Genomic DNA, 12,882 nt, shown 5'->3' with positions numbered 1-12,882 from the left:
CCTAATGAGGGTCCTGTGGCCCTTTCTTCCATCCCTTAATTAGAGAGTGTAAATAGCTCTATTTCTATTACCATAGATCTGGCTGTCATTGCAATGGTTTGTTATATCTACTTGGCCACATTTTCTCTACTTGAAGATAGCAATGAGGATAATCATTCTATCCCTTAAAGGAAAACATCATAGTATACCACAGTCACCTTGAACTTTGAGCTTAGCCTTTTGGCATTGCAGTGAAAAGTCAGATAAAGTGGTTGATGATGCCTAGGATTAGTTGAGTTAATAAATCCATGGGGATAAAGTTTACTCCTTTCCAGTAGTGAGAACAAATGACCTAGAACTGTTATATGCCATCACATGGATGACTATGACACATACATGCTGGAGTTTTAAAAAAAAAAGTGCTGTTAAACACTACATGCTATTTCTTCAAAGCTCAAAATTAAAGCAACAATGTAGATTACATTTATAACTATAACCTACTGAGTCTCTTTAGTGTTGTTCATATGTATTTGGCTTAGGGATGGTCACCTGGGACTGAATAATGTAAAGGGGGCCTTGTCCTTGGAGAAGACTAACTCCTACTCTCTCATCAGCCATTCATTGCTCTTTAAAGGATTTTTCTCATCCACATTGGCATGTTGACTGGTATTGTCATTGTTCAGATTTTACTTAGGCAGCCATATTGTTGGGCTTCACTCTCTTATAGTTTTCCAACTTTTACAATCTCTCTGGCCCTCTTCTGTGATGTTCCCCAAGCCTTAAGTGTGTAGGGTTGTCCTGTAGCTGTATCAACTTGGGACCGAGTACCCCATGGTCAGTTCTTTTCTGCTTCATCCAGTTATGAATTTTTGTAATAGTTCTCATCTGCTGCAAAAACAAGCTTCTTTAATGAGGGCTGAGATCTATGCACATCTGTGAACATAAAGATAAGTATTTAGAATGCAGTTAGAAATTATAGTGGCTTAGGAAAGCAGCAATAGTAGATTTTTCATTGGGCTCATGGCTTCACTAGACACACGACTTGGCTAGGTTAACTGTACTAGGCATGGATTCTATTCTATTGAATGGGATTTATATCAAATTTGATAGCTATTTGTTAAACCCTAGATATAAATAAGTTCTCTTATTGAACCTGTAAAGATAGCATGCTGTTTCAAATCATTGTGATCCATAGGTGTCACAGCTAGGTAAGACAGTTTATGACTTTGCCCCCTCAGCAGCTCTGCTACTATGAGAGCTAGTCCTCCTGGAAGAGGCTTCCAATGACGTTCCAGTTGGATTCCTCCAAGTCCTGTGTCTAAAGTTTGATGTGAATTCAGCAATAGGGTCTTAAGTTCAACTTCTAGGAGGTAACAGAGGGCAATGGCATTACCCTGTATTGTTTGGGGAGTATCTTTGACTCCCCTGACCAATATCTTGGAATGAAGCCCTGAGGTTTTTGTTAGATTGTTTATGATTTTGAGGGGAGCATGGTCACCCCAAGTTGCCTAACTTCATTTAAAAACATGTATTTATATATGCACACATACATACACACATACATATGTACTTACTTGTAATTTTCAGTAAAAGTAAACTAATGTGATCCCCAGTGACTAGTCCAAACATCCTTAGTGTTACTTATCCTTTCTTTGTTTTTCTCCCTTTTTGTTGCTTTCCCTCCCTTTTTTTCAGGTAACTACCCTCAACAATTTTTCTCTTTTCCCCCTTCATAGCATCTATGTCCTAGTTTCCCTATCAAGACCTCTGCTACCATCATCCATTTTTACTCTCCTCTCCTGGTAGCTATTGTTACTCTAAATTATCAACTGAAGATCCAGAGCTATAATCCACAAAAAAAGAGAACATAATGTGTTTTGGTGTCTTTAACTTGTTCATTGATAGTTGTTTCCATGCTTATAAGTGCAAAAATGTTTCCATAAAAGTGTTTTATATGTCATCTTGTGTGCTGTGCATTTGAGATGCTTTTTCAAGATATCTCTCTCTCGTCCCCCTCTCCCTCCCTCCCTCTCTCATATTCATATATATCTGCATTGTAGGATCTACACATTTTTACTGAAGCTATTATCAAATGATCCCTAGGTGGTTGTAGTAATTTTTTACCATCACTTGATACCATTAATATAACAGAGCTTTGTGTTACTTTCCAGAAAATATTTCCTAATTTAGAAAAATGCAAGAGAATTTGGTTTATCAAGTGTTTGTAAACTCTTTGTAATATAGAAGAAGGAAGTTCCTTGAGTGGAAGAATCTACTCTCTAACAAACACTTCTACTTAACACCAAATTTGACCATGAATGCGAAGTACCTGGCTCAGAATAGATGGCTCGATAAGATCCTTCAACAAGGTGTTCTATCCCTGAAACACAGAAAAGTTATAATGTTTAGCCTAAAGAGTGGAGTTAAAAGAGAATACCATCCTCATAATAAATATTAGTAGAACTTGATCTAGGAAAAGTCACATTTGTTTTCCATCTCCTTTGCCATCCCGCAGCACTGAGAAACTGTGTCACAGATCAAAGTCACCAATATCATCTTTCTCTTACATAATCAAAATGAGACTATCCTGTCTACTTTAACCTTTCCAGTGCCCTTTCCATTTCAACCCGCCATCACAACAGTTTATAATTTGTGAGAGTCATCTTTCTTGGGTGAACAAGGCCTACCCGATCTTGTTATCATCAGCTGGTTTCAGTGTTACTGCTGAAGTACTAGGAGAGGTAGGGAATCAGAGCATATCACTTTTTGCTTTAAATTGTCATCTGGATATTCTTCCCCTTTGTACTACCAAGGAAATATCAACTGTTACAAGACCTTAGATGCTGCACTTGATATGTTTCTAGTGCGATTGAAAAATGGGATTTTAGACCTTACTTAATTTTAATCATGAATATAACTATGCATGCCTAATGGTTACTATACAGGTCAAGTAAAATTTTATATTGTTAAATAGAAAAAACCTGTAGGAGCTAGCATTCATTTTGCTTCTTACTTATGTATAAGGCTGTGATGTGCATCAAGAACATAGCATTCTTACTTTACCCCATGAAGAAGGTATTTGTTATTTTATCAGTGAAGCAGCAAAGGCTCCGAGAGGATAAGAACTTATTCAAGGTCATACGATCTACAAAGTGGCAGAGCCAGGACTCAACTTCAAAGTCTATGTCCAGAAGGAATTATTTTTCTTCTACTTCTTTCTTTCTTTATGCCAGAGAAGCATAAAATTAAATTATTTAGCACAATGAATTCTAACTGCTAGATTTCATTAATAAGTGGAGCTGTGTAAATTCTAGTTTGTCTCCTGGGACTTTGCTAATGTTCAGGATGGTTGGAGAAATAATGAGTATCCAGGATGAAAGTGACTGAGTCGTTTGCCCAAAAATTATTCCTAATACAGGATTAGATATCCTGTATTAGGATTCTACAAAGAATAGAATTAATAAAATGTGTGTAAATATGCTCTCTGGTATATGATAGCTTTACTTTATAATTATTTTGCTATACTATGTTGATAAAGCAATATGTATTCTGTAAAAAGGATACTTAAAATTTGAACTTCAATGTTTCCCAGAATGACCAAATATAGTATGGTGCCCTGTTGTGATGTTGTGTGGTGGCAAGAAGCCAGAGTTCCAAGTTGGCCACATGGTCACAAAACAAGTCCTACTTGATAATATACTGTATCGCTAACCTTTTGCCCCCTTACTTGATGGTTGCACCTAGAGATTTGTGCATTGCCAGGCAAGTGCTCCACCACAAAGCTAAAAACCCAGGCCTTTAAGTTCTTTAATAATTTTGTGACAAGGTCTTGTTAAATTGTCCTGGCTGGCCTCAAACTTCTGATCTCAACCTTCCAGGTGCTGTTATTATAAGCACTTGCCACCATACTTGGCTCTGTTTTTGATATTCAGGAAGTTAAATGTAGTTGATATATTTCTGACTTACAACATTTTTTCAGCTTATGATAGATTTATCAAGACACAGCCCATTCATAATTTCAGGAGTGTATGGGGGCTGGGGTGGGGAGTAGAGTGTTAAGGAAATGATTTTAGGAGTTAACAAGTTGGAAACCTAGATAAGAGACCAAATTGCAATTTATGTATGAAGATAATCTTCCTTTGTTGATTCGAAAACTTTATTTCCTAAAGACTCTATATTAGATGAGTCTCACACTCATTCTGCTAGATAATATGGTTTGTTCCAAGTGCACTGATTCAGTGTTACTTGTTGTCTACAAAGTACCTTAAGAGCAACCTTTGGACAAGTATTTGACCAGATATTTGGGCAACATAGCCTAGCCACGTCGATGCATAACATTACATAATATGATGACAACATTTGTTGTTAAGAGCTCTGGAGGGTAGGAGGTTCCATGTTTCCCTAAGTTACCTTCAATTCTTCATACTACAATTCTCTTAGTTGTTACTTTAAGGCCATAGATGCCACAGACTAATATATTACATTGGCATTTTCAGTAAGAAAGAAGGGCTCCATTAATATTCCATTTTTATTCTTTTGTCTAGAGAGACAAATGTCTACTCAAAACTGCCAGCAGACTTTGCCTTATATCTCATAGGCTGAGTTGTGGGCCAGCTCTTAGGTCAGTAATTGGCAAGGACAAATGGGAATAATAATACTCCCTTTGGCTTAGGAAAATGGCTCTCCTTTCCCTGAGAATGATGTTTGCCTGCTTGATAGCTAAAGAAATAGGAAGGAGGAAGACTGTTAAGCTGGCTATGAATTCTGACCATTAATCATGGACTTTCATGAGCAGAGATGTTAAACTTAACCAGGAACTTTTAGAGTATACTCAAAAGGCAGGGAAGAGAAAAAACTTGTGATATTTTAATAAACACTAAAGAGTTTTTCCTTATTTCCTATCTTCTGTAAAGAGAATATGGTCAAGACTCCTCAAGGGAAATGAACCCCTCCAAGATGCACAGAAAATGGGTGGCAGTTTGGGATAGGTCCTATATTCTGACTCCTACCTTCTTTTTTCTGGATCACATTTAATGACCCAGAATTTCATAAGTATATTAAGTATGGAAGGTTCCCGCTGTTGTGTGACACTATTTCAGGGGAGATATAATTACCCCATATAGGGAACTAACTAGGGAACAAAGTACAGATATTGCTAAAATCCAGTTTGGTGAACCAATGAGTTTTATTGGGTTACTTATAGCGATCTGGTTGAAGGGTTACTTACAGGAGCAGGAATTGCTGAAAAACAACTGCATTACCAAAGACTACCCCATTATGGGTGATAGATAGATCACAAAGCTGGGAACCTACAGCATAGTACACAAGCTCCAGGCAGCTCAATGGGTTGGAAAGTGAGTGTATTCTCCCAGTGGCTCAATTGGTCTGAGCTTGACTGGTCTCTGTTAACTTAAGGAAGTTTGGTTTCTTCCAGGTTGTTTGGCTGAGCTCTGATTCTTCGAGGCTGCTCAGTCTGAGCATCTCCTAGGCAGCTCAGTTTGTCTGAGTATGTAGCTCAGCAGTTACTACTGCTTATATACTCTTAGGGAGGGAAGGGCCTAATGGGCCCAGTCAGTTTCACGGACCCCCTGAAACTATTTTGAGTTGTATACTTCCAGTTTTAACCAGCTTCTCTGCAGTGTGAAATGTTTCATCTTCCCTGACAACACTGTTATTTCACATCCTTGTAAACATCCTTTGTCTTAAAGAAACCCCCCCTCCAAGATGAAAGGGTTTAATCTTGGAGGAAACAGCTATACAATACCTGCCAATATACATATGCTTATTGTGATCTTTAATTTTTATACCATAACATAATATGATCTACTGCTTCTAATTAATTTTGTATTATATCACTACTTGTCAGAAGTAATCACACGTTTCTTTCAAAGATGTCCCCCTGGTTATGGTGTTTTAGGTAGAGTTCTATTTGCACTTAGGAAACGTATACTCCTATGAGAAGACTTGAAACTTCATGTAGGCTAATAGTGCTGCAGTAACCTTCTAGGCCCAGAGTTATTATTTTCACATAATGCTATCTTGTCACTAGCCTTTTTTTTTCCCAGACAGGATCAGAGCTTTATGCTCAGGTCCAGTTTCTCCTGTAATAAACCATGCCTTGGTAAGGTTCAGTTATCTCATCTGAAAATGGGTTAAATAATAAGTAGTAAAGCTCCTTTCTGCTATTAAAAATAACCACAATCTAGATGAATAGTAATAGTTCAGATTCAGTTTCTTTATCTGAAAATGATGAGAGGAGTGAGTTGTATAATTTATGTACTTTTAAAATTCACTGTTTAAGACAAGCCAAGACTAGAACTTGGCTAGGCCTTTAAACTGCCATTTCAAAAGCCAAGGGATACATTTTTACGTTTAAAGGATACTGTAAGCCAAATATCTATCTAGATAACTTAGCTAATATAATGTCTTATTTATTTGCCCATGTTTTAAACAAAGTAGATACTTGTGTGTTCTGTCTCTTAGCTGGCAGTGTGCTGTCTGTCCCACCAGGCACAACAGTTCTGGAAGACATTCAGTTTTTCATAGGCTGGCTGACTCTGAAAGAATCTCCTCCAGGAAACTAAATTCTGCTGACAGAGATATGTATACTCCCTGGGAGAGCATGAGCAAAGATTGTGTTGTTTGTGAGTCAGGGTCTTACTATGTGTGCCAGGTTATTTTTGAGTTCATGATCTTCCTCCCTGAGCCTCTAGTAAGTGCATTACTACACCTGGAAAGATAGAGATGTATTTTGCATTAGTTTGTATAGCCTCTGTGTACTTGAGCTGTGATATACTTAGTTCCTTATAGGTTTCTTATATACTTTGACAATTAAGAGTTATTTGTTAGTAAGGGAGAATAAAAAGCTTTAAACCCTATTCCAAGTTTAGATTTGGGTGTTGGCAACTACATGTAGAGGATCATAAATGCTAAGCATATGACCTTTCACTGAGATAAAACCCACACCCCACCAAAAGAATTCTGTAGTCAAAGGGAAATATTTTAATGTTAGTATTTTCAAAATATCCACTTTCCCCTCTTTAACAATATCATAGAAGTGACTTTTTTTTCACACACACCCCCCCATCCTTGTCCTTATCACTTATTTCTTTGATGTCCTTGGGTAGATACTTGGGTAGAATTTAGGAACTGACACTTAGGTCTGATTTTCTTGTCCCTGCAGAGAGATGGGACTCACGCATACTAGGCAAGTTCTCTATAGTTCAACTATATCCCAGGATTCCAACCTTGACTTGTTTGATATCATTTTGCAAAAGTTATTTACTTTACAGATACTTTATCATCTAGTATTTTGTATGATCTTATCATCAAACTATTACCACTTAATGTTCTGTTCTGTTTGTAGTTTGCTTTTTAGAGGGGGTCTCATTGGGTCTCATTGGCTGGGCTGCAGCTCACTATGGAAACCTGGATGGCCTTAAACTCAGAGAGAACCTCATGCTTTTGACTCTTGGAGTGCTGGGGTTAAAGCTGTGCTCAACCACCCCTGGTTATTTTCACTTGGGGAATTAGGTTAAGTGTTCTCAAGTATTTAGTAACAGAGCTCAGACTAGAACCTTGAGGTCTTTTCCTCATTCTAGATGTTTGTCACAGAGCGGCACCTATTTGGAGGTGGGGAGGTTCTCACTTCTCTGGTTCTCTTGAAATGAACAATTTTTCTCTAATTCTGTTAGCCACATTGTCATGCTCATCTGTTTTCCGTTTCCTGAAAGGTCTGGAGGAAGAGAAGTAGACCAAAATCATGTCAGGAAGGGTAGAAGTTCAAACTGAGGAAAGATTTGCTCCATGCAATTGTGTTTTTAACAATTCTGTCCTATAAGGGGAAGAAGTTGATAGCATTGGGCCCTCCCCGCTCTCCCCACTTCCCTGAGATATTTCAAAGAGACATCTGTTTCCATTTGATATCTTAATTTAGGTTATTCCTGGAAGAAACACAGTAGGCTAGATATGAATTATGGCCTCTTCTCAATTTGCAATATTATAAGCACATACATATGTTTGCATTTTCACAAGATGCTCATGTAGTATTCAATTTGAGGTAAGAGTCGCTTATTGCTGTTTCAGATTAGCACAATCAAATTAATAGCTAAAACCAAAGGCATATAGAAGTGGCATACCTCCTGAGTCCAGTATCCTATGCAGCTGTTCAAGAGTATCACAGCCCACTAGGAGAAGGGAACGGACTCATTTTTCTACTCGCTACTCCAGTGACACGGAATCATTTTGACTTTCTTAGCATTGACTTTGACTGTAGTGCATGGGCAATAATCATGTCCGTTTTGTCAGGACAATGTGAGAGCATATAGAAAATGTGCTTGAGGCTAAAATGTTAGTTCCTCTCCTGTGAAGTATTAATGTGAAACTTTCAAGTTTAAACTCTATATAACCTTTAAACTGTATATATTCCTTTTAACTTCTCCATTGTAAGTTTGTGATGCTTTAAACCCCTCATAAGCTCATTTTTTAATATGGCTTAAGTATTTGAACTTGTTCTCCAGTTGGTGATACTTTGGGGGATGGAATGGAACCCAAAGAAGCTATGCAACCTTGCTTACTGGGAAATATTGCATGGGGGGGGGGGCTTTGAAGGTTTAGGACATTTCCCTGCTTCATATTTCTGCTTCACATTTGCCTTTGAAGACATAAATTCTCAGCTTCTTGCATCTGCTGCCATCATGGACTTTTATCCCTCTGGAGTCATAAGCCAAAATAAAGTGTTTCTTCCATGAATTGCTTTTGGCCATGGGATTTTATCACGGCAAGAAAATGCAACTAATTCAATCTTAGAAGATTTATAAATTATAATCTTCAGATTTGTCATTTATAAACTTTTAGATTTTAATTTATTTAGTATTGGAATTTTTGAGAAATACTTATTATTATAGCTTAGGCTTTTCTGGAACTCACAATACTTATTCTGTAGTCTCTTGAGTGCCACCATTCCCAGAGGAATTATTCTTTTTTTTTTTCCACTTTTCAGTATCTTTTTTTCTTTTCTTTTATTGAATATCTTCTTAATTTACATTTCAAATGTTATCCCATTTCCCAGTTTCTACCCCTGGAAACCTCCTATCCCATCCCATCCCCCTGCTCCTATGAGGGTGTTCCCCCACCCACCCACCCACTCCCACATTCCTGCCCTGGCATATCCCTAAGCTGGGGCATCCAGCCTTCACAGGACCAAGGGCCTTTCCTCCACTGATGACTGACAAGGCCATCCTCTGCTACATATGTGGCTAGAGCCATGAGTCCCTCCATGTGTACTTTCTGGTTGGTGGATTAGTCCCTGGGAGAGACTGGTTGGTTAATATTTTGTTCTTCCTATGGAGTTGCAAACCCCTTCAGCTCCTTCAGTCCTTTCTCAACTCCTTCTTTGGGGACCTTGTGCTGAGTCCAGTGGTTGGCTGCGAGCATCCACCTCTGTATTTGTCATGCTCTGGCAGAGCTGAGAGCTGAGAGGACACAGCTATATCAGGCTCCTGTCAGCAAGTACTTCTTGGCATCCCCAATAATGTCTGGGTCTGGTGACTATATTTGGGATGAATCCCCAGGTGAGACAGTCTCTGGATGGCCTTTCCTTCAGTCTCTGCTCCACACTTTGTCTTCATATTTCCTCCCATGAGTAATTTGTTCCCCCTTCTAAAAAGGACTGAAGCACCCACACCTTGGTCTTCCTTCTTCTTGAGCCTCATGTGGTCTGTGAATTGTATCTTGGGTTATTCCGAGCTTTGGGGGCTAATATCCACTTATCAGTGAGTGCATACCATATGTGTTCTTTTGTGACTAAGTTACCTCACTCAGGGTGGTATTTTCTAATTCCATCTGTTTGCCTAAGAATTTCATGAAGTCATTGTTTTTAATAGCTGAGTAGTACTCCATTGTGTAAATGTACCATATTTTCTGTATCCATTCCTCTGTTGAAGGACATCTGGGTACTTTCCAGCTCCTGGCTATTATAAATAAGGCTGCTATGAACACAGTGGAGCTTATGTTCTTATATGTTGGAGCATCTTTTGGGTATAGGCCCAGGAGTAGTATAGTTGGGTCCTCAGGTAATATATGTCCAGTTTTCTGAGGAACTGCCAGACTGATTTCCAGAGTGGTTGTACCAGCTTGCAGTCCCACCAACAATGGAGGAGTGTTTGTCTTTCTCCACATCCTTGCTAGCATCTGCTGTCACCTGAGTTTTTGAACTTAGCCATTCTGACTGGAGTGAGGTAGAATCTCAGGGTTGTTTTGGTTTGCATTTCTTTGATGACTAAGGATGTTGAACATTTCTTTTCCTTTTTTTAATTATATATTTTCTTTATTTACATTTCAAATGTTATCCCCTTTCCTGGTTTCCCCTCTGAAACACCCCTATCCCATCCTCCCTCCCCTTGCTTCTATGAGGGTGCTCACCCACCCAACCTGGCAGCTTTTTTTTTCTGAGACAGGGTTTCTCTGTGTAGCCCTGGCTGTCCTAGAACTTACTCAGTAGACCAGGCTGGCCTCCAACTCAGAGATTTGCCTGCCTCTGCCTCCCGAGTGCTGGGATTAAAGGTGTGCACCACCATGCCCGGCATCCTGGCAGCTTTTATTTGGCATCTGTGAATCCTTCAATGACCCTAAAGAATTTGTTCGAAGAAAGTAGCCCTGGGTGCCTACTGTCCGAGGTCATTTGAATTAATACAGATTCACTGTTTCTGGCTATATTTGCATTTCTTTTTTCTTTTGAAAAGATCAAATGAATACTAACCATATGTGAAAACCACAGAAGGCAAGAAAGTGTTTTAGTAACAGAGGCCACCTTTGAGTGGCACTTTTGGAGCAAGAGCTTGCAGAGACTTCAGTTCTACCTGGAGGAACTGTCTTTGGCTCAGGTAGGGTTATACGGGAGGACATCAAACCTGCTTGAGACCAGTACAAAACAGCACATTCTGCACTGATGTAGTTTTTTTCCTTCCAAGGAGCTGTAGGAACTGACCATATGAAACCTGAAACTGTACCTTTCATTCTCATTTCTAAGTCCATAGTATTAAATTAATAGAAATTTAATGCAAAGCTTCTCTTCTCTGTCTAGGAAAGGAAGAAGAAATTTGAAAAGGATGGTGAGAGGTTTTACTCGCTACTGGACCGCCACTTACATCTGTCATCCAAAAAGAAAGAATCTCAGCTACTAGAGGTATGTTCACAATGTCTATCCCTGCTTCCTTCTTGAGCTGGGCCTTAGAAACTAATCATTTCTGATTGTGAGATTTTCCCCATAAGATGGCTCAACAGAAGTCATGGAAACATTCAAAGGGAATACCTGAGGCCTGGGCTCCATTAGTAACTTCCTTTAGTAAAGAACTCTATTCCTGGCTTCTGTCTCACTGTGTTAAAAAAAAAAAAAAAAAAAACTCAAACATCTCAGGTGTCAGTTTCCATTCCGAGTTTCCAAGTCTGTGATCCTAGATTATATGTTGGGATAGATAAAATGTAGTATTGACAAGTGGACTTTACCTCCTGTGGTGTTCCATTGCCTGTTTTGGTAGGGATAGGGGATACTGCATTAGGACCACTGCTTCTATGAGACCAGCAATGGCTTTAGTTCTTCCAAGCCACTATTTAATAGATATCTACCAAATCCTTATGCTGGGTAGAACAAGGCTAGAGGGACAGTAATATGATGTCCTTGTCCTTCTAGGTGGGATTCTAATATAAGAATGTGCACTAATCTCGTAGGAGCAAGGCTCTTTCTGTCTGTAAAATGCACGTTTCTATAATAGTCTTAAGGGACCCAGGCAATGAGGAAGTGAAGAGGAAGTGTCTGGATAGAGCAAGTCCCTTTGTGGAAGAAACTTGCCTTTCCAATTTGAGATAATAATTTGAAAAAAGATAACATATATGACAAACAGAAATGGAGAAATTGCTCTAGAAAGAGGCTAGTAGCCTCAAGGCTGAAAGGCATGAGATAGTCTTGAGAAGTGATCTGTTGAGAATTGATAGTACTCTACAAGACTAGTGAATGGCAATATGGGATAACCAAATGCAGCAGACTTACATCTTGACTGGTGCAACAACAACAAAGAAAAAGGAAAGAAAATATGGCCAAGATATCACAGAGTGGATAAAAAATTTTATTACCTGCAGCAGGCAACGAGAGCACAGGGATAACTTCCAAAGTGATGCTGTCTGAACACAAGAAGGGTGAGGACATTTTTAGAGGGGCCCATAAAATAAGAGTTCATTCTTGCTTAGCAACTGGGAACCCAACTGGTTTCCCATTATTTCTGTAAGTGGTTCCCTAAATGATAATAGTGGCTCTCTGTGCACAAGTTGCCTGTGCAGACTGTGTGGCTTTTCTCAAATACCTATTCTTCAGACAGTCTAGAATTATAGCACATGCCAGGCAGGGAGTGCCTATCTTACCAGACCCAATAAAACCTCAGGGGATCATCAGTCTCTAAAGAATCTCCTCGGGCAGCTATTTTTGCTGGGTTGTTATAGCTTACAGAAAACAATTTTATGCATCCTTTGTGAAACTACTAAGGAATCTCTTAGAGGCATTCTCTACATTGTAGGTATTCTCCACAGTTTCTTGTAGATGGCTCCCTCACCTTTCCTCTTTGATGATTTTTTTGTATCCTTTCACTGAAATAAATATCATCTGGGATTATGACCTTATGTTGTATCTCCAATCCTGTGAGTCCTATTAGTAGTGACTACCAAATCTGGGGCTAGTCATAAGAACCCATGGCGATACAACACATAGTTTGAAGGGTTTTTGTTGTTTCTTTGTTTTTCAGATTTTTTTTTTTTTTTTTTTTTTTTTTTTTGTTTTTTTTGCTGTGAAGGTGTTTAAAGTGTTTTGATATATTTTTATTCTATGTCAGTGTCCTTGTTAACACTTTGGGAATT

At 38.8% G+C, this 12,882-nt stretch overlaps 1 protein-coding gene across 2 annotated transcripts in view; it reads left to right on the top strand.

Moving 5' to 3' along the window:
* Ophn1 (oligophrenin 1) overlaps window positions 1–12,882 on the top strand; it is a 317,724-nt gene that overhangs the window by 152,986 nt on the left and 151,856 nt on the right. For both annotated transcript variants that reach the window (XM_021152888.2, XM_029473368.1), the window contains one exon: window positions 11,063–11,164. In XM_021152888.2, the coding sequence (XP_021008547.1) occupies window positions 11,063–11,164 (102 nt within the window). The remainder of the gene's footprint in view (window positions 1–11,062; window positions 11,165–12,882) is intronic.

The sequence above is a fragment of the Mus caroli genome, chromosome X, assembly GCF_900094665.2.
Source record: "Mus caroli chromosome X, CAROLI_EIJ_v1.1, whole genome shotgun sequence".
In the NCBI taxonomy this organism is placed as follows: Eukaryota; Metazoa; Chordata; class Mammalia; order Rodentia; family Muridae; genus Mus; species Mus caroli.
This window is presented reverse-complemented; position numbering and strand designations above follow the sequence as displayed.